This window comes from Myotis lucifugus, unplaced genomic scaffold, assembly GCF_000147115.1.
Source record: "Myotis lucifugus unplaced genomic scaffold, Myoluc2.0 scaffold_34, whole genome shotgun sequence".
NCBI lineage: Eukaryota > Metazoa > Chordata > Mammalia > Chiroptera > Vespertilionidae > Myotis > Myotis lucifugus.
The window spans coordinates 8952616-8975371 of NW_005871082.1; the positions used below are offsets into that span (position 1 = coordinate 8952616).

Genomic DNA, 22756 nt, shown 5'->3' on the forward strand with positions numbered 1-22756 from the left:
TGACAGTTAAGTGAGTCCACAAACTGCAGCTGTAGAAGTGATACCAAATCTCTAACTAGCAAAGACAGTCTGCTCTTGGGCTGAAAAAGTTACCAACCTGCAGTCATCACCTCCAGCACTAATCACGTGTCGATCACCACTGGTAAATCGAATGTTTGTCACATGGGGTGAATGACCTAAGAACCTTTTATGCTTTGCCTGAAAAAACAAACAAAAAACTAAGCTCAAGGTGTATGATGCACACAAAAGTCAAAGGTTGCTACAAGGAACCATAACTTCCCATCACTAGGGCTGAGGAGAGAGGAAGCTAGGACCATAGCCAGTGATCAAGTGCCTTTCAGATTAGTAATGGGTCAGCACTTAACACAAACCAGGTGATTTGGGCAGGCAGATGTCTCCAGTTACTCTGAAATTTTTCCTGAGGAAAAGCATTTGAAACTTGGTAAAGGTTTGATAAAACACTAATCACAGCTTTTTATTAGTATAGTTTGCAAATATGGGTGTTACTTCGGGGCAGGGGGTATAATTTCTAATAGCTATTATTTCAGAGTAAGGGATTTAAGAAGTTTGGAAAAAAAATTAAGAATACAAAGTATTTCCAGAGCAGGACACAACACAGTTTAGCTATTATGTGGGGAAATGTACTAATGATCAGACATCTAATTGAGAATATAATTATATAAAATGCTAAACCAAACACTTACAAATTTCTCAGGGCATGGGAAGTCAAATAACTTAACCATGCCAAAGTCATCTCCTGTCACAAGGCTGATTCCTGAATGAGACACACAGGCACAGTTGACATCTGCTTTCTCAGCGTGCCTGGACCAGATTCCCATAACTTCACTTCCTAGAATGCTAGAGGGAAGGGAAAAGAGAAATCCACCATAGCAAACACAGGTTGACCATACTGAAAAAGTTTCTTGGTAATTAATCTCTAAGTACCTAATGTGTGTTTTAAAATACAGGAAGCAAATTGTAAGTCCTGAGTTTCACCTGGGATGTTAATTCTCCCCCCGCCTAAAGAAAATAATTTTGGAACCAAGTAACGTATTATAATGATATTGGACTTATATGAATTGGGTGACATCGAGGAATGTATATTTGCAAAAAAACCAATATTTTATTGTTTATAATTTTGTACAGTATGATAAGTTTTGTAACACTCCCCAATATGCATTGCAGGCTGATTAGTGCATGTTTGACAGTAATAAGTGGTTTGACGCCTGCCACCAGGTGTTTTCCTGTTAGAACACACAATGCAGTCCCGTTTTCTTTGTCCCACATCGGGAATATGTAGTTTATTGTTTAATCCGACACAAAACCCGCTGACATTTCTTGTATATATCTTAGTAATTTTATGATATTTTGATTTAATTTCTTGTGCCATTTCAAGATAAAACTTCAGGGAAACATGCATGTCTCAAAAAGTTGCGTTGAAATAACTCAATTCCCGTAATCACTAATAAACTGCAATGTCCCCTGAGAAGGGACATCCGAGTGATATGCTAGAATTCCGATGTCCCCTGAGAGGGGACAGCGGAGTGCAAAGGGTTAATCTCTAAGTACCTAATGTGTGTTTTAAAATACAGGAAGCAAATTGTAAGTTACTGGGAGTCCTGAGTTTCACCTGGGATGTTAATCCTCCCCCCGCTTAAAGGAAATTTAAAAATTTTAAGATTTATACACTAACCTTTTAAAAATTACTGTATGAGAGCTGGCTTTATAAAATAAAAAGTGATGCTTATTCTATAGGAATTTGACAGTTTTCATTTACATTGGCCAAGAAGATGGATGCTCATCATTACCTGTTACACAGCCAGTGAGTTTGAACAAATTTATCGTTTCATTTTTAACAGCTGCAAGATAGCATTCCTTTTCGAAAGAGAAATAATACAATTGCCTAACAGAACACAATATATTTGTCTGTTAAACCTATGATGTTAAAGGAAATATCAGGGCATCTTTAAAGTATTAACTTTGATTTCCTTTCTTTAAAAGAACTGATAAGTCATGGAAACTGAAAAAGCCTGGAAATACAGGCAACCAAAAGCAGTCCCAGAATGAGCAGTCCGTCTCAATGACTATATGAATGCTTACCTAGTCCATGTAGCCCAAGTAATTCTATCAATGGCAGCCTGATCCGTAAGATGTCTTCCCGAAGGCACTTCGTAGACATGCCGTTTATAGCAACCAGTGGACACCTTTCATCATATATTAAAATGGAACAAGAATTCCATTATGTGAGGCAAAATCCAGAAGTTTACAGTATACTAGCAGAGTGCTATCTGGCTTACATTTCTAACATTACTAAGAATGAAAAGATGACTACAAAATCTTGTACAAAAAAGTGGAGGAAAGGACTGAGGAACAGGGTAGTAAAAAATGTAGTGAGTAGGAAATGCAAGAGTTTGGAAGCACTGGAACTCAGGCGTTTTAATGCATCAACTAACGAAATGTAGAAGAAATGTACACGTGTCCAGTACTGATACTGCACCTGGAGGTATCTGCTGTCTGCAGAGAAGTCCATTTGGATGACGAAGCTGGGGATGTCTTTGCAGTAGCTGGTTCTGTTAAGGGTGGGGCCCAATGACAGGTCATAAAAATCCACTGAGTTCTCACTAGAACCCACTGCCAGGAACCGGCAATCTGGACTAAATCTGAGTAGGTAACAAAACATGTAAAAGATGCATTAAGTGACAGTTAAAAGACCTGTGACTTCTCTTTCTAGCTCAAAAGTGTGTACACAAGATACGGCCTCAAACAGATGTACCTACTAGGAACAACTGATTATGTATCCTGAGATATTGGTGTTACATGAAACAAAACTTTATATTTTATTTCAATCTTAAATTGTTTCTGAATTTTTATCTCCTAATTCCTTTAAAAACATTTGTTTTTAAAAAACCACTAACAATTACATAATTACCAAGTTACATAATTCACCTAAGGTAGTCAGGATTCTTTCATCTGGAAACATCGTGTCTTAGCAGTAAAGAACACAGACGAGCTTAATTCACGCAGGTTATCAGAAGAAGGGACATTACTTGAGGCTTGGGTGATGTTATTTTAAAAGACAAAGTACTATTTGCCTAGTGATCATGGAAAACTATTCAATCAGTCTTGTGAAAACTTGCTGAGCTCAGTACCTTAGGGAAGCCATTATTGTTTTATGTCCTGAAGTTCTGAGGAAGTTTCATTTGGAAAGGGGTTTTAGCGGTGGAGAAAGTGGAAGATTCTGACCTGGATTATTATCTATCTAGATCACATAGAAGTGCTCAGTAAATGGTAGCCACTTAAAATAAGCTTAAGCACTGAAAAATAAAAGTTCAAGAAATTCAGATTTTGGGGCATAGCAGGTATTTAGTAAGTATTAAATGAATGAACTATATATTCTGTTGATATTAAGAAAAGTAAGAGATGGTTGGATTACTACTACAGTTTTCCAGGCTGACAACTTTTGAAGGGCAGGGGAAAGATCACTTTGGCAGAGGAACTTACTGGGCATCTAACATTCGCTGAGTACTTGCTATTACAAGGCACTGTGGTTGGTGCCCAGTGGATTCATAACTTATCAAGAAGAAAAGTCTATAAACAGCCATATTTCAGCATACAATTTATGATGTGATAAAATGCTATCGGCAAGAACCTTTTTTCAAATGCAAACTGGGTCAATTAAAAGGATGCTAGAAACACTACTCCATTTGTTGACTAACCTGATATCATGGATTGCACATCGTCTGTCTCTCTTCTTTCCCCATATTTTTAGAGAGCTCACCAGTAAAATAATAAATTCTCCATTTTTCATTCCGATAGCCACCATGTCCCCTTCAGGGCTGTAACACACAGTACGAGCAGCATGTCCCAAGTTCACTTTGTTTAACATCTTCTGCATAAGAACCAAGAGTCAAAGAGTACTATATTAAGTAGAGTACTTACAGAATAAACCAATTTCTTCCCAAAACTCAACACAATTCTGAAAAATTATAACATCTTTTAAACTGTTTGCACCTACTTTATCAGCAATATCCCAGAGTCTCACTGTCCCATCTTCGGCAGCAGAGAGGAAAAAATCCCTGGAAGGATGTGTTGCAAGTCCCCATATGGGTCCGTCCACATGACCATTAACTAAAATATTACATGCTGCATTTTTCTCTCCAACTTCAATTATTTCAGCATTCCTTGTCCCAACTAGTATCTTGCCCTGAAATACAAGTGGGACCAATAATATTTAATGTAACACTACAGTTCTTTTTAATAAGAATGCCCTATTGACCTATGTGCTACTGTGATTGATAATACAGATTTGGTCTTTGTCCCATTTCTGGCACTAAGCTCCTAAAACCCTTGGAATTTACTAAGTGATGAGAGCCTTAAAGGCATCTTTTGGTATGTTGATGAGGTGCCATTTGGATTCCACTTAAGATTGGATACTGGTTGCCAGGAGACTCAACCATGTGATGAGGGTTGTCACTTTCAGTTCCAGTCACCATCCACCTGGGGAGGGTGGAAGGGCTGGAAGTTAAATCAGTTACCAATGGCTAAGGAGTTAATCAGTCCTGACAGATAAGGCCTCCATGGAAATCCAAAGGAGGGAGCTGGTGAACAGGTGGAGGTGAGGGAAGGGTGGCTGCTGGGGGAGCTGCAGCTCCTGCCTGAGCAGGAGTTCCGTCCTTTTACAGTAAACCCGTGACCTAGTAAGATAGCTGTGAGCTGCTCTAGCAAATAAACCAAACCTAGGGGTGGGAACCCCCAATCTGTAGCCAGTTGGTTGGAAGCACAGGTAACCACCTGGACTTAAGACTGGCGTCTAAAGGGGGTGGGGCAGTCTCCTAGGAGACCCCTCACCTGTAGGATCTGATGCTATCTCTGGGTAGGCAGTGTCAGAATTGAGTTGAATTTTCAGACACCCTGTTGGTGTTGGAGAATTGTTTGGGGTTATGTGGGCTTCCCACACCCTATCCTGTTAGAACTGTATCCAGAACCAAAGCAACCTACTTTCAGAGAACTTGCTGCTTTGCACTAAACTAGCCTATGTGGTTTTCTATGACTAGAGGCCCATTTGCAAGAGCACTGGGCTGGGTGGCATGTCAGAGTCCGTGCTAAAAATGTCACCTTTTCTCTAAGATAATACACCTGGCTTCTCCAATCATCAGGTTTTGACTCTGTAAATCTCCAAAGGGGTGTTAAGTGCATTGAGATGTAGGAAGAAAATTTGGATTTTAATGCAAAATAAGTGTAAATAAAAGCTTAACTAATAGTTAATATACAGACTGACAGTAATACATGAAGATATATAAATACACTTTTTACAAGTATATGCATAGTCAAAACTTTGTATAGAAATGTGTTTTTAAGAAAATGAAACACCAGCACTAGTCAAAATTAGTAACTGGAAAGGAAATTCAGTTCCATCTACCACCGTTGAATGAGCAGATTCAAGAAAGTATGGAGGATTGAATACAGCCTGAAGTGAGCGCTTCGCTTCCACCCTGAGCCCTGCACGGTGCAGGCTGCACGAGTGCCAACGGTGGCAGTGGAGCTGCAAAGAAAGCAGGGACCCCACAGAATACAGCGGACAAGCAAACCCGTCTAAGGATTACTCCTCGACTTGCAGAGGGTGAGAATCACGGGGATAATGTTCTTTACTTCCTGCTGCCCCATCATGGCGCAGGATCAGCTTACTCTGCCTCTGCACACGGAACGGACGCAATCTGTGACTTGTCCCGTCTCCAGCCGGAAGGCACGGCATCGCCTCAGCTCCTGATCCCACAGTTTGACTGCCCCTCCTTCTTTTGACCTAACAGCCACCCAAGCAACGAAAAAAGCATTTATTATTGGCTATAACAAGTAATATTTACTAAAACAAATACTAAATTATAAGCAGGATACTAATAAGGCCCTGATATTTATGATTTACTTCTGATATTCTAAACATTTTATGGCAATTTTAAGATATACTGTATCTCAAACATTCAGTTTAAGCAAATTTTATTTTATGAAAATTCATTTTTCTGACACGAGCATAATTTTATCTAGTGGCCTCCCCAAACATATCCTTTATAATACCTCTTGATTAAGGAAATGTACAAAGTGATTTAATGTTAAGAAGACAATGGAAATGTATGGCTAGAGGAAAGGATTCCAGCTGCCATGTTATCGGATATAGTTTTACGGGCCAAAAGAGAAGCACATTTTTTCCTACATTATTATTCAAATGTCCTACTGAAAATAAAACCTGAAAAAAATGTATCTTTTATTTAATAAGCTTCCTATATATGTATACACACATTTAATATATTCAGGCACTTGTTTGGATTGAGAGGCATCAGTGAAATGTTCCATGTTAGCTTTGGCATTTGAACAAGTTCATCCTATTACCTTAGTTATAAAACCATTTCTAAGATCAAAACAATATCTACTGAAACCGTTTATAGGCTAATGAGTAGGGGAGTGCAAGACTAGATAATTATGGGAAACAGTATCAAAGTAACATAAGATGAAATCTAGCCCATTTACGGTTTTTCTGTTGGAAGGACTGAAACACGTACTGCTTTATTTTCTGCTGGATGAACTGCTTGTCTTGGGGGAAAAACATGTTCTTGTACCATAATACAGTCTTCCTTTATGAGAAAGGCAAAAGCAGCTGCATTTGTCTTTAACTGGTGTATGGAGCCCTTGCAATCCTACACTGAAAATGTACTTAGTTCTTGGTCACATTATATGTTGCACTTTAACATGCATGTGAATATGTTGGCAGGAAATCAATGACAAGTATCTGGTTTCCACTGGATACCTCTCTTCAGACTTAAATTCTGAAGTCTTGTATTAAACAGTTTTATCTAACAAGTTTGCCTCAATCAAGAGCAAATGAGGCAGAATTTGTTTCTAGCATCCTCTCACCCTTTCTAATGCAGCAATGTGCGTTCTACCCTCAGCATCCAGTCTGAACAAAAGTGAGCAGTCTGCCGAAACCGGTTTGGCTCAGTGGAGATTCCCCCATGAATCGCCTATTTCTCCGCAAAGACTTATACAAGCATATAGACATCAATAAAATCATCTTTTGCTCTGGGAGATGTGCAGGAGGCAGCTGATCGATGTTTCTCTCTCATCGATGTTTCTAACTCTCTGTCTCTCTCCCTTCCTCTCTGTGAAAATTCAATAAAATATATTTAAAAAAAAAAAAAAAAGTGAGCAGTCAAGATGCATCCTGGGCTCAATGGCAAAGATTCCCCCATGAATCGCCTATTTCTCAGCAAAGACTTATACAAGCATATAGACATCAATAAAATCATCTTTTGCTCTGGCCAGTGTCCTCAGTGGTTAGAGCGTAGGCCCTCATACCAAAGTTAGATTCCCAGTCAAGGGCACATACCTGGTTGCAGGTTCGACCAGGGCGCATACAGGAGGCAACCAATTGATGTGTCTCTCTCACATTGATGTTTCTCTCTCTTTCTCCCCTTCCTTCCCTCCTCCTCTCTTTCTTCCCTTCCACCCTCTCCAAAAACAAATGGAAAAAATATTTTCGGGTGAGGATTAACAAAAAAAGAGAATCATCTTTTATTGATTTTAGAGATGGAGGGAGCAAGAGAGAGGGAGGAGAAGAGGGAGAGACATTAATTTGTTGTTCCACTGATTTATACATTCATTGGCTGATTTGTGTATGTGCCCTGACCAGAGATGGAACCTGCAACCTTGAAGCATTGGAACAATTCTCTAACCAACTGAAATACCTGCCCAGAGTCAAGAAAAAAATCAAATCTTAACTTTCAGGACAACAGCCTATCCATACCTCAGAAAAATTATCACCCAAAGTTGCTTGAGATTAATTTATCTACAATGCAAAAAAAAAAAAAAGCCATTTAAAATCAGAAATAAAGCCATGGCAGGTATGGCTCAGTTGTTTGAGCATTGTCCCATGCATGGAGAGGTTGCTGGTTTGATTCTCGGTCAGGGCACATGCCTGGGTTGCAGCCTCGATCCCCCGTGGGGGACATGCTCAGGAAGCAGCCAATCAGTGTCTCTCTCATCGATGTTTCCATCTCTATCCCTCTCTCTTCCTCTGTCTCTAAAATCAATAAAAAACATATTTTTTTAGAAGGCAGTAAAATGAGAAGCATATGATGAGGAAGGTCAGAGAGGAGAACCTTAGAAATAACTAGAATAACTAACCAAACCTCAGGGAGGTCACAATGCATAGCCAGGAAGGCTGTGAAGGAAAAAAAGGACTCACGGCCTTTCCTTGCCCCCAGTCACAATCAGTCCATCTCGCAGGGTGGTGTACATGGCGAACACAGGCCCATTGTGGGCTCTGGCCACAACTCTACACAGTATGTGATCTTTCCACACGCAGACATCTCCACTGATGGTACCTGTAAACGTCAAGTTATTCTGAAAAGGAGTGGGGAAGACACACTCATCAAAAGTTCCAGTGGAGTTCAAACAGATGCAATTCTTATGTACACATGAGCCTGCCTCACCGCGGCTACCGAGAGCAGGGCTGGTGGGAGGACATGCGCTCAGCAGCCAGGGAACCTGACCTGTGGCTGCGCCCTGTCAGCGCTCTTTCTGTTCCAGTGCTGTTGCTTACTGGCTGGAATGACCTTGGACCAGACTTTTAACATCTATGAGTATCAGCTTTTTCATGGGTAAAATGAGGGAAATCATCCTCTAAGGCAGCGGTTCTCAACCTGTGGGTCGCGACCATCGGAAAACACATATATAATTACATATTGTTTTTGTGATTAATCACTATGCTTTAATTATGTTCAATTTGTAACAATGAAAATACATCCTGCATATCAGATATTTACATTACAATTCATAACAGTAGCAAAATTACAGTTATGAAGTAGCAACAAAAATAATTTTATGGTTGGGGGTCACCACAACATGAGGGACTGTATTAAAGGGTCGCGGCATTAGGAAGGTTGAGAACCATTGCTAAGGTCTCTTCCAATTACAAATACTACATATTGTCCCTTCGGAATGCTCCCTTGTAGCTGCCAAGAAATAATTTAAAGGTCACTAGTAACTGAGAGTGAAAAAAAGAGTAAAAATAGGAAGTGAAAATAACTTTTTTATTACATTATCTTGTCATAGAAAATAAAACCACCATCTATAGCAAAGTTGTAGTGTTTCAGATTTTACTAACTCACGATGTTAAAAATAAAATTAACACTTGCCATTTCTTAAAATCAAGGTAGCCAAAGTTAATGCATTTCTGCAATCCAAAATAAGATAAATTTGATAAGGTACCAAAAGCTTATATATGCTTTAGGTCACATTGAGAACTGCAATCCCAATATAGTTCATTATGTGGAAACTGGAAAATGGAAATCCTGCATCACATGCTATTTTCATCCCATTTTAGCTTCACTTTTAGAACAACTTGTATAAGATCGTTCATCCAAAACAATATGGAAAGAATCAATAGGAAAATAGACGAATGACAAATAGAAACGGAGATTTTTCTTTAATCTTCCTGAGAATACTAGTTTGTATGTTTAATTTCCCTACAACTTACTGTCACTGTGAATTCCTCAGCATAGATACTTATAGCTCATATTTGAGTAACAATGACATCTGTCATCTAAGAGCAGCGTTAATTCATGCCTTATATGCAGTTAGAATGTAAATGCTCGAAGTGTAAAAACCAGTATCTTATTTCTCCGGCTGTTTTCATAGCCTAGCAGAGAGCTTCACAGGCTTAAACTGAAGAAAACTCACCTTTGTTTTGTAACAAAATATTCTCACTGATTTCACTGTTGCTTCAAACATAAAGGTATGACTCATATTTTAGTCTTCACATTTATTCTGTGTTGGGAATAGGCAATTAACTACCTCAGGAATTTTGTATGTGAAGGTTAATCTACATGGCAAATTAAACGCCAGGAGCATTTGAATGTGTGGGTTTTCCTTCTGGAAAGGAATCACTGGTCTTATATTAAGAATTCCCAAAAGATTTAACTGGTTTGACATGGCGTTGTCAACATTTTTAATGGTCTTTTTCTCAAAAACACGAGTGTGCTTAAAGGTTCTAAAATTGTAATTTTCTTCAAGGATTACATACCCACGTAAATACTTTAGGAAGGAAACCCAGTTAGTTTTCAATGCACCAGGGACAGGGTATTTAAGGAGAGATGTGAATTGTAAAACAGTCCCAGATGGGATTGGAGGGGCAGTAAGTGGCTCTTTTGAACACTTTCTATTAAGTGTAAGAGCAGTTGTGCTCTGGCCAGTGTACCACAGTGGTTAGAGCATTGACCCAAGCACCAAAGGGTCCTGGTTGGGTTGCGAGTAGGAGATGAGCAGGAGGCAACCAGCTGATGTGTCTCTCTCTCACATCAGTATTTCTCTCCCCCCGCCTCCCTCCTTTCCACTCTCTGAAAAGCCATGGAAAAATACCCTCCTGTGAGGATTAACAAGCACCAAAAGACCACTGTGCTCTCTTCCCTGAATGAGAGACACTGGCCCAGAGCACTTCCGACTATGTAAGAAGCAGAGAGTTAAGATGATAAAAAGCAGAGGAAGTCCTAAACCCAAGTACCACCTTTTAAACACTTGAAAATTACATTTTTTGATTTATATCTCTTTTATTCTCACAAATTTTTAGGGCCTAGGAGATTTAGGATAACAATTACAAGATCAACGAAGGCTTTTGAGAATGCAATGGCCCAGGGTTTCATTATAGTTCTCCCTCATTAACTTTCTCACTCTCTGATTTCTGAGAGTATCAGATTCTTAAAGATGAAATATATGCATGACCGGGACATATGTAATGATTGGATTCCAGTGCCATCTAAACATCATTAATGTGATTTATCTAAGGCAAGAAAATTCAAAGTAGTCCAATTTAGGTAATTCAAAGTACACTACCACACGCATTTTAAGAGACATACTGCACCAAATGCAACAGCCAGCATGGTCTGCATCCGGGCATCTTCGAGGGTGCTCAGCAGCCCTTTTTTGCTAAGAAGAGTCCTTCCTGCCAGTGTCCAGAACTTCACGTGCTTTACTCCCACAGAGACAAACTGGGAATCTGAGTCTGGTCGGAATTCTGCCACAAAAATACGTTGGTTGTGACCAGCTTTGCTGGCAATTTTGGCACCTGATAAAAAAAGATATGACAAAATCATGTAGGTTAATATAAGAATTAAGCTAATTTTCATAGAATCAAACAGTTACTCAAAATATGTAGTTCAAAAAGCAAATGATTATTTAAAAAAGTGAGAGGGCGTGTTCCTTCCACTGCTACCTAGCAACCACATGATATACAATTACTTGTGTAGAGGGTCCTTTCTACATATTTTTGCAAGTGATGTGTGTACAGAGAGCTTCATTATCATTTAAGGGGCATTTTATTTATTTAGTTTTGGTTTATAAAATTCATTAAAACTGGATTGTTCTTCCTTCCCATGAGCATCTACCCAGCTGCCTTGCAAATTCAGCTGCAGAACTGCTGTCATCATTTAAGCCCAGTCTGTCAGCGGTGACTGACACTATACTGTCCATCCAGAAGACAAAACAGGCTGGGTGCTTAATGTGTTAAGGGGCATTTTAGGTTTTAGAAACCATATCTTATTTTTTTCTATGTAGCTCTATGAATTTAACTTTTTCTAGTAGCTATGTATATGAGGAGTTTTGTCTGAATATTAAATAAAATTACCCTATTGATCTTCCATTATCACTTACAATATAGTTCACTTCCATTCTTGATTAAGAACCTCCTAGCCCAGTGATGGTGAACCTTTTGAGCTCGGCGTGCCAGCATTTTGAAAAACCCTAACTTAACTCTGGTGCCGTGTCACATATAGAAATTTTTTGATATTTGCAACCATAGTAAAACAAAGACTTATATTTTTGATATTTATTTTATATATTTAAATGCCATTTAACAAAGAAAAATCAACCAAAAAAATAAGTTTGCGTGTCACCTCTGACATGCGTGTCATAGGTTCGCCATCACTGTCCTAGCCAAACAAAAATCAGCAAAATGCTTATATACATAATCTCTTACTGAAAGAAAAGAGCAGTAAACCATTTATAATATTAACTTTATTAGGTTATGTTTTGTGAGCTTACAATTTCGCTGGGCTTTTTAAGAGGGATGTACCTACAATAACACTAGCTGTGTGCTGTGTATTGTCCAGGTTATTGTGAATAATGGTTTCAATCATCAAGTTAAGGCAAACACTAAATTGAGAATTCATGTTACCATAGTATTCTTATTTTAAAAAATCACAAAGGAAAAGAATCCTACCTTCCTGCCATCTCCAAATGGTAACAGTATGTTCTGGGTCTAGTCCCACAGACAGCAAGAGTTTGCCAGTAGCACTGAAGCTGACTGAACACACGCCCTTCGAATGGTAGCATCTTAGTATAGCTAACGTCTGCTTGTTCACTGCATCCCAGATGTGGACAGAAGGAGCTGTAGCTAAATACAGATAAAATCCAAAAGTTGTAACACACCTCTCACAAATGTTTCCATTTCTAAAGCGGAGGCATACTCATCTCTGAAACATGGAAAAATAAGTACCAAAGAAAGACTACATACTTAATTTAAAAATGCATAACTAAGACTAAATTAAGAAAAAAGAAGAGAAAGGAAAGGGGAAAAATACAGAAATACAGAAAAATACAGAATACTTCTTCAATCTACTAGTACAGTGGGGCCTTGACTTACCAGTGTCCCGACTAACGAGTTTTTTGAGATACCAGCTGTCTCTCGACGGATTTTTTGCATTGAGTTGACAGAGTAATTTGAGTTAACGAGCTCCTTAACGAACTCCTTAACGACCTCGGTCTCGGAAAGAATTAAACTCGTAAATCAAGGCCCCACTGTATAGTCCAAAGTAGCATTTGGATAAGCAAATTAGGTAATCACAACTTTAAACAGCTCCTCAAAAATAATACATGTTTTAGATGCACGTTAAATCTTACATAATTATGTGGAGAAATATATAAACATTACACAATTAAAGACCAGGGTATACTCAATACTTAAGATTATCTCAAGGAGATATTGAAAAGTAAACACAAACTGAGAAAAGCAACATATAGAAAACTATGGGAAAATATTTCTAAGGAAATTTTTTAACTGGATATTGGGTAAAATGCTAACTCCATATCACTTTATAGACAGTTTTTTTAAAAACAGGATTTTATGGAAGAAATCTTTTTAAAGTTACTTTTGTTATTTATCTTGCAGAGCCCATTTCTGCTGCTTAAAAAAAATTTCTCAGCTCTCTATTTTCTAAGTTAAAAAATCACAGGTTTGTATTATTGTCCTTTTTTCATGAACTGTGCCCTTAAAAAATAGGTACGTTAATTCAGCAGCTAATTCAGTCTCAGAACTCTTATTAAAATAATCATAATACTAACGTGCATTTGCTTTAAATTATAAATTTACTACAAATACTGTATTGCAAAAATAGAGAAATATTAAGACAAGCTGCTTTAAAACCATTTGGTGCAGAAACAAACTTTGGTCTCTAAAGAAAATATTCTGACCAATTTAGACTCTATTGTATACCATCTACAATTTATGTTATACAATGATAAATTAAATCTGATAGTTCCTCAAACAAAGTTGTTACAATATATTAAACCAGGAATTTAAATTTTATTATCATTAAGTAGGGACGATTCAAAGATTTATGCAACTTTCTCTTAAAGTTATCCTTTATTTAATTTTTAAACTTTTTCAATTATAGTAACAAGTTTTATGTAACTTTATGTAAAAAATCAAAACTACATGGCAACAGATACAAAGGGTTACCCTATAATAAAATAAGGTATCTATGTGTGAAAAACTGATAATAATTTAAGTATTGGACTAAAATGTTCCTCATTCAATAAAAGTCAAAGGATATAGGGACTGTAAACTTAATAAGCCATGTTAGGTGGTTCAAATTTAAAATGTAAATACATACTAGTAGATCACTCTAATTTTTTGCTAGTGATAAATATTACATGGGTCATAATGTAAAAACATTTTAATATGTTTACAAAAAGCACCTCTGGGCAATTCATATACTATATTTGCCTAAATGTGATGAGGTAGATAATGGATTTTCAAGAAACATCACTTATTTTTGTCTCCAAATTTAATATGCCACAAATTACACAGTTCAATTTACCTAAAATTTAAATAGCAAATAATCTTAGATAAACTGAATTACTGAGTTTTTCAAACATTTATAAAAATTATATGAGATGGAAAGAAACTTATAGCAGAATTTATATTTTAAAACATGTAAGTATGACTATGTTATGGGACTGCTCCACATTTAGATTGTTCTAAACTTATTGATATAACAGTAGTTAAAATTTAAATTACTGGAAATTCTTAAGGCCTAACTTACAAAATAAGTATTAAGTTTATTAAGTATATTTTATTTTCTCCTATATAGCTGTCCCTCAGTTTCCCTGGGGGATTGGTACCAAAATCCGGGGGTGTTCAAGTCCCTTATGTAAAATGATGATATAGTATTTGCATATACCCTGTAGATGCCAGTAGGGTCTCCTTAAATTACAGCAAATCACAGAACCGTGCTTTATGCCGGAGGAGGGGAGGGCAGGGAAAGAGTTACAGATCATTGGGAAATGTTTTCTTGTCAAACTGCTAATTCTTACTATACCATGTAAACTGAAAGTTGAGTTGAAAAGCCTAGTTATTATATAGGGTGTCCCCCAAAAATGTATACACACATTTTGAATAATTATAAAGGCAGTGTTTATTAAAATACATTTTATTTTCAAAATTGAGCTATCAGTTATTAAAGTGTGTATACATTTTTGGGGGATACCCTGTATACCTAAAAACAATGAACACATTTTTTATTTAATAGCTTTATAAATTCACAAGCCCATGGTCAAAATCAGTAATAAAAAGTTATTCATAAATATTCAAATGATCTGTTGATCTAGCATGTGCAATAATTGTGATAGTATATAAAAATAAAAATTTAAAAATTATATTTTCAGGCAATAAAATTTATTGATTCATATTTAAGATTAAGTGTTAAACCCTCTACTTTTAACAGCTACATGACATTGGCAAGTTAATACCTACCATTAAGAATTCTTGTGATGATTAAATAGGTTATATGTATAGTGCTTACAACAGTGCTGGGCACACTAAAAAGGTCAAAATATAGTATTACTTTTAAAAAATTATTATTATTATTATTACAGATTGTGCTCAATATCATGACATTAAGAGGATGTATTCTTTATTTTTAAAACATCCAAAATAGGTTCAAGTATCTCATTACTCTATGAAAATATGGACTATCATTACTAAACAATATAACTAAAACAAAAAAAATGATTAATTTTCCTTACGTGACATGTCTGCTGAATCACCTAAAATGAAAAAGGAGAAAAATAATTATCCATTAATAACATAAATACTAAAAGTAAAATTTGAAATACTCAATTATAAAAGAGTGATTTTATATAATTTAAATAATCAAGTGTCATACAAAATTAATTTTATGTGAAACTGAGTAAACTGTAAATGAAGCTAATAATTTAAATTATACATACATATTAACATTCTATATATATGACCTTTCAAACTTTGGATTAATACTTTATTTTCTTTGTATTTGATAAGTTAAATAAAATTTTAACAACTTTAAAAATAATAATATGATTTAAGTTGATATGATCATTTTGTTTTACAAAATGAACTGTTAATAGACCCTTTAAGGTTAGAATGCATCTCTACTTGAAGGGGAGAATTAGTTCGAAACCTGAGAGAAATGATGGCAAAAGTTACCATATAATTCAAGGCCATAAATTAACCATGCTCTTTTTTTTTTTTTAACTAAATATTTTCTGTATGAGTAAAAGGTTACCAATACAGAAAACATGAAAGCCTGGGCTCGTTATGTTTGTGGTAGAAATACCTATCAACCAAAATTTTAGAAGCGGCAGTTTTTAGCAATAAAGGAATAAAAATTTAGAAATCCTTTCAAGGCAGATGATGGCTTTGGGAAATAATGATTTCAAGGACGTATGGATAATGAAGGCCCAGGGTGTGCTGACATGGAATGTGAGAGAAAAGAGAATATCGTAGCTGACTGCTGAGCAGATGCATAGGAAACACACTGTTAGTTGTGAACTGCTCGCCGACAACCAAATGGGGGGAGGACTGACACGGCGCCACGGGAAGCGTGGCTGAGGAACCGGGCACTCTGTTTGGAAGTCGGGCTTGGCCCTGAATATCTGCAGGACCTGGGACAAGAGTACAAATAAAGACCTAAACATCACAGGCCTAAATATTTTCAAGTTATCAATCAAGATAAAATTATTAAGTGAAGTGTTTTATCTTCCTATCTTGACAAGTACCCCCCTATAACAACTTTGAAGACCTGGTTCAATTTTAGAACTCATTAGAATTTGGGCAGCATGAGACAGCCTTAGCCTCTCCCTTTCTCTTCCCCTCCTAGCTTTATCCCCTACCACAGGAGCATGGAAGCTCATGTGCAGTCATCCACCCTGCACATCACAGGCCTTCACCACCTCCCAACGCACGCTGCCCCTTGGGCATCCTCAGGAGGGCTCTCACTAGTTGTGCAATCTACGACTGGGGGCTTGGACTTGCAGAAGAGGCTCAGACAGGCCCACAAGCAGGTTTAGGACCATTTGATAGAGAATTCTGGGTTTTCAGATATCATAGTCATGGAAAGCAATCCCATTGCTCTCATTTTACTCTGACTTACGAAATGTATTTGGAGGATGTCTAACGTGAGCCCTTTTAGAGGCTAGGTTAGACTAGATTAGACTCAGGGAGATTGACAGTTCTTTCCAAATACTGGAAGATAACATCATGGGAGTAAGAAATTAGCTGTTCTAGCCCTAGCTGGTTTGGCTCAGTGGATAGTGTAGGCCTGCAGACTGAAGGGTCTCAGGTTCGATTCCCGTCAAGGGCATGTGCTTGGGTTGCAGGTTCATTCCCCAGTAGGGGGCGTGCAGGAGGCAGCCAATCAATGATTCCCTCTCATCATTGATGTTTCTATGTCTCTCTCCCTTCCTCTCTGAAATCAATAAAAATTAAAAAAAAAAAAGAAATTAGCTGTTCTAGGTGCCTCAAGAATGAGGACCAATGAGCTGCAATTAAAGAGCAGATTTGTGTTCTGTATAAAGAAGCACTTTATCACCGAGCTTCCCAAGGAGAGGTCACACTATTTTGTTAAGCATTAAGTGATGATGGGGTTCAAGCATATGTAGGAAGACCCTTCTCCAGAGATGTTACAGAGGACATTCAAACATCTAATGATAGACTAGATAAAATGATATTATTTGTCCCTGGGATTCCAAGATTCCAGTCAAGAAAAAAAGTTTGAATGTAATGGGGTAAAATATGAAAAAAAGCAAAGTATTTCAATTCTTCTATGATTTATATAATTTTCAACAAAGAGAACCATAAACATTATAGTGTTCTGTGCTTTGTGGGTGTTAAAAAAAGCTTGGCAGGCAAAGTAACTACTGATTCAATTCTCTTTAGGTTCAGAAGAAAAAAAGTCCCTCACTCTTTGGTCTCTCTGGAATCTATCTTACACTTAACCAGTCATCAGTAAAGAACTTCTGTTATGGGTTTTGTGGGAGGGTACAAGTGGGGGCAAGGCTCAGGCTACTCTGCACTGCCTAGACTTAGAAGGAGCGGGGAGGCGGTAACTAGTCATTCCACATTCCCTATATATAGTGTTGCCTTTTAAAAAGTACAAATGTCAAGTCATTATGGTGTATATCTGAGACTAACAGTGTAATATGTCAATTTTTAAAAAAGGATAAGAAGTGGACGAGTCAAATTTCATGAAAGATTAACTTGTGATCACATTTCTTAATCAAAAGAGAAAACTATAACACTAATATATTAAAGTTGCTTAACAGAGGGAGAGAAGAGAAAAGAAAAGGAGAAGGAGCAATGGTGGAAAACGGAAGAAACATGCCTTCCAGAATTTTATTCACCGAATGTAAATTCCATTAAGATAGAGATCTGGGGTTTGTTTTTCTTTTATAAGCTTCTTGTATATCCAGAACCTAGAACAATACCTTGAACATGATATGTGCTCAATAAACTTGAAGAAATAAATCCACTCAATCAAAATTAACTGAGCAATAAAAAAGTAAAGTATATGCCAAGAGGCACTGAGCTAGGTTCTTTAGTGACCAAAATGGCAATAACATGGCCTCGCATTCCTCAGGCAGAGTAAACACAAAATTCAGTTTCAAAACACTTAACCGAAAAAGGGGTTAGACGTATGTATTTATATTCAAAGATTAGAATAGTTTGTATATAACAGGTGAAATATTGGTCTACTTTCTTTTCAAAAGTAGAAAATTTTACAGATAGAAAGAATACAAGGGTCTTTGTAGCATCACTGTAGAACTAAGCAACCCAGAAAATAAGTATTTAACTGATCAATTTAGTGCCTGTATGAAAATGAAGATATTAAAGGCATAAATCATCTTAGGAAGAAAGACACCTGGAACACCTGGAAAGCTGGCTTAGCAACTGAGGCCCAACAAACCCAGGGTTCCAATCATTTCTAAAAACGATACCAGGTTGTGAAGATGTGACTGACATAATCTATTATGCAGAATTCATACTGATGACGGATTGATTGGTAGGTATGTCCTAACTAGACCTGCTGTCCTCTCATCATTTTGCTGGTAGGGTTATGGCCTTTGTTCCACCGATTTAAACACAGCAGTAGAGGTAATGATTTAGAAACAGCTGGCAAATTAGATCAATTCCAAGGAGAGAGAAAGGCACTGGGATTTGCTAGCACAGAGCAAATGTGGCTTCTCTTCTTTCCAGCTAATAACCCTGCTGTAGCAGAGGCTCTGCCCCCTCAGCCTAGTTATGTCCTGGCTCCCCTTAGTTACCATGTCTTCCTCAAATTCTTCCTTTCTGCTCTACATGCTATTAAATTAAACCTTTTTGCTGATCTGAAATTTCTGCTAAAGGACTAAATCCAACTATTTCAATCAACATAAAATAGCTTATTCTTAATTTTGAACTGTTTGAATCAACTCAGATAACTGAAGTGAAAGAAAGATACCCGGAAATAAATAATATGGTCAAACTGGGTGTGTGCTTCATGTGCAAATAATTTTTGAAAAATAAACAATATATTTTAATTTTTTCCTTAGGATACCAAATCATTTAAAATTGTTTCTTTTAAAATACACAAACATACCTACTTGGCCAGTTGCTACTATGTTGATGAATTTGGGATGCTGATTTACAGTGAGGCACAGAATATCATCATTATGTTCCTGATAAAAACTCTGAGTTCCTACAAAAAATAATTTGAGAATTAAATTTTAAAACTTTAAAGTATAACAGCCAAACGCACTAAATGCTATCATCCACAGCAATAAACTGCTCTGTTTAACTTACTTGCTTCTCTAACACATATTTTTGAGCACTTAATATGTGCACATCATCATGAAGATGGAAAAATGACCCAGAAACCTTTAAACTTTAAAGATTAAAGGGATAGAGCCCTGAAAAGGCATAAACCGACTGATACAGGCTGAAGACACAAGTGCCACAGAGTCAAAGATCAAACGCTGTGGGGATTCACAGCAGAGAAGTCTTCTGATCCTGGCACGTGGCACTGCTGGACTGACCCGGCAGATTCGGTAAATGTGAAGGTGGGTGGGAAGGGCATTCCAGGTAGAAGAATATTTGAAGCAAAGGTAAAAGGCAGGAAAGTACTGGGTAAGCACACAAGGGGTTCACTTGGCTGAAGTGTGGGGTCATAAGAAAGAAAAGTGAGAAATATGATTGAAAGGCAAATTGGAACTAGAATCACAGAGGAATTTGAATACCATTCTAATAAATTTCATATTCTATAATCAGCGGGGAGGTACTGAAGAATTTTACTTATTTATGAGAGAGAGAGAGAGAGAGAGAGAGAGAGAAAGGAAGGGAGAGGGGGAGAGAGAAATACACCAATGAAACTTAAATATCGATTGGCTTTCCAAAGCCTCAGTATGAACACCATCCACCTCATCCCCACCCCCAGCAATCAGCTCACCCAGCATGCTACTTTCAATCACTATGAGAGACAACCATTCAAATCATCAATAGAATAAAGTTACAATGGTTTCAACATACAGTAAACCTTCGCTCAGAGACCTATGAGTACTTGGCATTATGAAACCCTTTTCTGCTCCTATACTCTAGTAAGACTATAAATTTGGTTACTTGAAATATTAGTAGGAAGTTCTACAGTATGAAGTATATTCTGGGCTCATGCATTTTATTATTTATAGTTTTAACAAAGAATTTTAAGATGCTAAATTAAAAAATCCTAAATTTAAGAAAAATAGGGATGAGGAATCAGGGTTTCCTACCTGTAGCAACATTGTGCAGAATTCCAATGGATGCAGTATGATAAATTATATCATCACCATCATTTAAATAGTGAACATTATTCCTACAGTCTCTGCCTCGATAGCCAAAAACAAGTTCCAACATGAGATCCTATAACAATGATAAAACCATGATATGATTCCTCATGTCTAAATATTCACCATTTTTAAAAATTGTATACAGTATTGGTATCTTCAGACAAAATAAAGGATGCATTTCTGATGTTTTACAAACTGCAAACACAAAATTAAACTAGACATACTTCTTTATGTAACCTGCTTTGGACAGCTAAAACACACATTCTATCTTTTCCACATCAAGTTGTAAAAATGAAAAGGAAAGCACAAGGTCATCTGATTCCAAGAATTTCGGTTCTTAAAGATTTTATGGGTTAAACATTGAGATACTTCTGTCTAAAAGAAGAATATTGCGATTTGTGTTCATTAGTCAAAATATCTGTTAGTCAAGATAATAGCTATTTTGACTATTATAACTCAGTAGGAATTAGGTCCCAGGGGTGCACTTTTGAGGATGGGAGCAGTACAGCGACATGGGTGCACAAGGGCAGCGCACCCTCCCTGACCACTCATGCTCTCATTGACCTGAGGCCGAGTGGGGCAGGGAGGACAACAATCGCCCTCCCACAGTTTTGACACCTTATTTTTGACCCAACGTAGCCCAGTTTGCTTGCTGCTGCCGATACTGGGATTATGAAATGCCTGGGAGAGACAGAGGATGTCAATCTAAAGCTCAGACTTGACATTTAATCAATTTTTACAACCAAACAAAAATGATTATTCAATATGTTTATTTTCATTAAAACTAAGATTTGGGTATTTTACAAAAAGGAAACAGAATGAACTAGAGAATGAGTTTTCCTCACCTCTATGGGTCTTTTTTTCTTGCCAACATTGTTTGTCTGGAGTTTCTCTGGCTGTGGCGGGGCCCTGCTCACGGGGGGCCTGAAACAGGGAAGAGGGAATGAGGAAAGGCACCTGTCACGAGCACCTTCCTGGAGCCGACCTCTCGTGCCCTCCAGAGAGAAAAGTCTAACACGCCTTCATAAAAACACGCCCCATCTGCGTGCTCACTAGACTGTGCCCTCTCTATCTTGATATCCTCTAAAACACGAAGGCATTCGATCTTTTATTCATTTTACTTTTAATTTCTTTAGTGTATGTTTCATAATGTAAATACTATACTAGTAACAGAGCAGACAGACTGCTTATAAAAAATATACAAATGTTAGATTTACATACTCAAAACTTCTTGATGGGATGCATTGTCAGCAAAGCCTGGATTACTGCTCTACAGTAGCTATCACAGTATTTTATACCCGGCACGTATTCAATAGATTCTTCTTGAACTGAATTTTGAAAATATTTCTATGAATTTTCTATTGGCAACAGAAATCACGTCTGAGTTCGAATCTGTACTCTTACCTGCCACTCTGTGCCTACCTTTTCCCTCCTGCAGTCCCTAGCATGGCCGTGGCATCACCATCAGTCCAGCAGGACACGTTATAGGTACGAAGCACGTAAATCATATCACACTCCATAAAAGGTGATGGCTATTACTACTGCCTCCAACTCCTTCTCTTCTCCTCACTGTTTACTAAAGTCTTATCAACTTCACCTACACAGCAGCTCTCCAAAATCTAGCTCCCTCTTCTCTGTTTCCACTGCTAGTTCAGGACTATTCATAATGTCCCATTAGGTGTATATAGTTCCCATTTTGAATCATTTAAATGTAGAGGCTCTTTCCTAAAATTCTTTTTAAAATAAAAATTTTAAAACTCCACATCATTTAGTTTCAACTGATATAATCATTATTTAAATGTTTAATAATCTGAACACTGAATCTAAATTAATCATGTATCAACCCCCCCTCCAAATTTTAAGTTAATATTCATTTAAAAAAATGTTTTTATTGATTTAAAGAGAGGAAGGGACAGGAATAGAGAGAATGAAACAGTAATCCACTGCCTCTTGCACGCCCCCTACTGGGAATTGAGCCCACAACCAGGCATGTGCCCTGACCAGGAATAGAACCTGTGACCTCTTGGTTCATGGGTTGACACTCAACTACTGAGCCACACCCACTGGGCTAATATTTAATTTTTAACAACAAAATCAGGAAATGATACAAATTAACTTTCCTCTGAAAAATTCCAATATTTATGAATAAGTCCATAAAAATAAAGGAATAACAACATTTGTATTTTCAAAATGGTTTTCAAGTTATTTATCCATAAAAAGTAAATGAAGTGTTATGTCTTGAACATCTATAATAATTAAAGCATAATATGCTAATTAGACCGGAAAGCCATGGTGGGTGGGGGCGGAGGCAGAGGTG

General features: G+C 37.2%; 1 protein-coding gene across 1 annotated transcript in view; it reads right to left on the reverse strand.

Annotated features, from left to right (window-relative positions):
- The window catches only part of EML5 (echinoderm microtubule associated protein like 5), a 98004-nt gene that overhangs the window by 603 nt on the left and 74645 nt on the right, over positions 1 to 22756 (reverse strand). Inside the window, exons 28-41 of the mRNA XM_023752517.1 lie at positions 21285 to 21363; positions 20383 to 20512; positions 19218 to 19316; positions 15349 to 15369; positions 12263 to 12436; positions 10902 to 11110; positions 8234 to 8391; positions 5686 to 5800; positions 4016 to 4204; positions 3717 to 3889; positions 2498 to 2660; positions 2101 to 2204; positions 705 to 858; positions 98 to 198 (exon numbers count right to left, since the gene is read on the reverse strand). Of these exons, the coding sequence (XP_023608285.1) occupies positions 98 to 198; positions 705 to 858; positions 2101 to 2204; positions 2498 to 2660; positions 3717 to 3889; positions 4016 to 4204; positions 5686 to 5800; positions 8234 to 8391; positions 10902 to 11110; positions 12263 to 12436; positions 15349 to 15369; positions 19218 to 19316; positions 20383 to 20512; positions 21285 to 21363 (1869 nt within the window). The remainder of the gene's footprint in view (positions 1 to 97; positions 199 to 704; positions 859 to 2100; positions 2205 to 2497; positions 2661 to 3716; positions 3890 to 4015; positions 4205 to 5685; positions 5801 to 8233; positions 8392 to 10901; positions 11111 to 12262; positions 12437 to 15348; positions 15370 to 19217; positions 19317 to 20382; positions 20513 to 21284; positions 21364 to 22756) is intronic.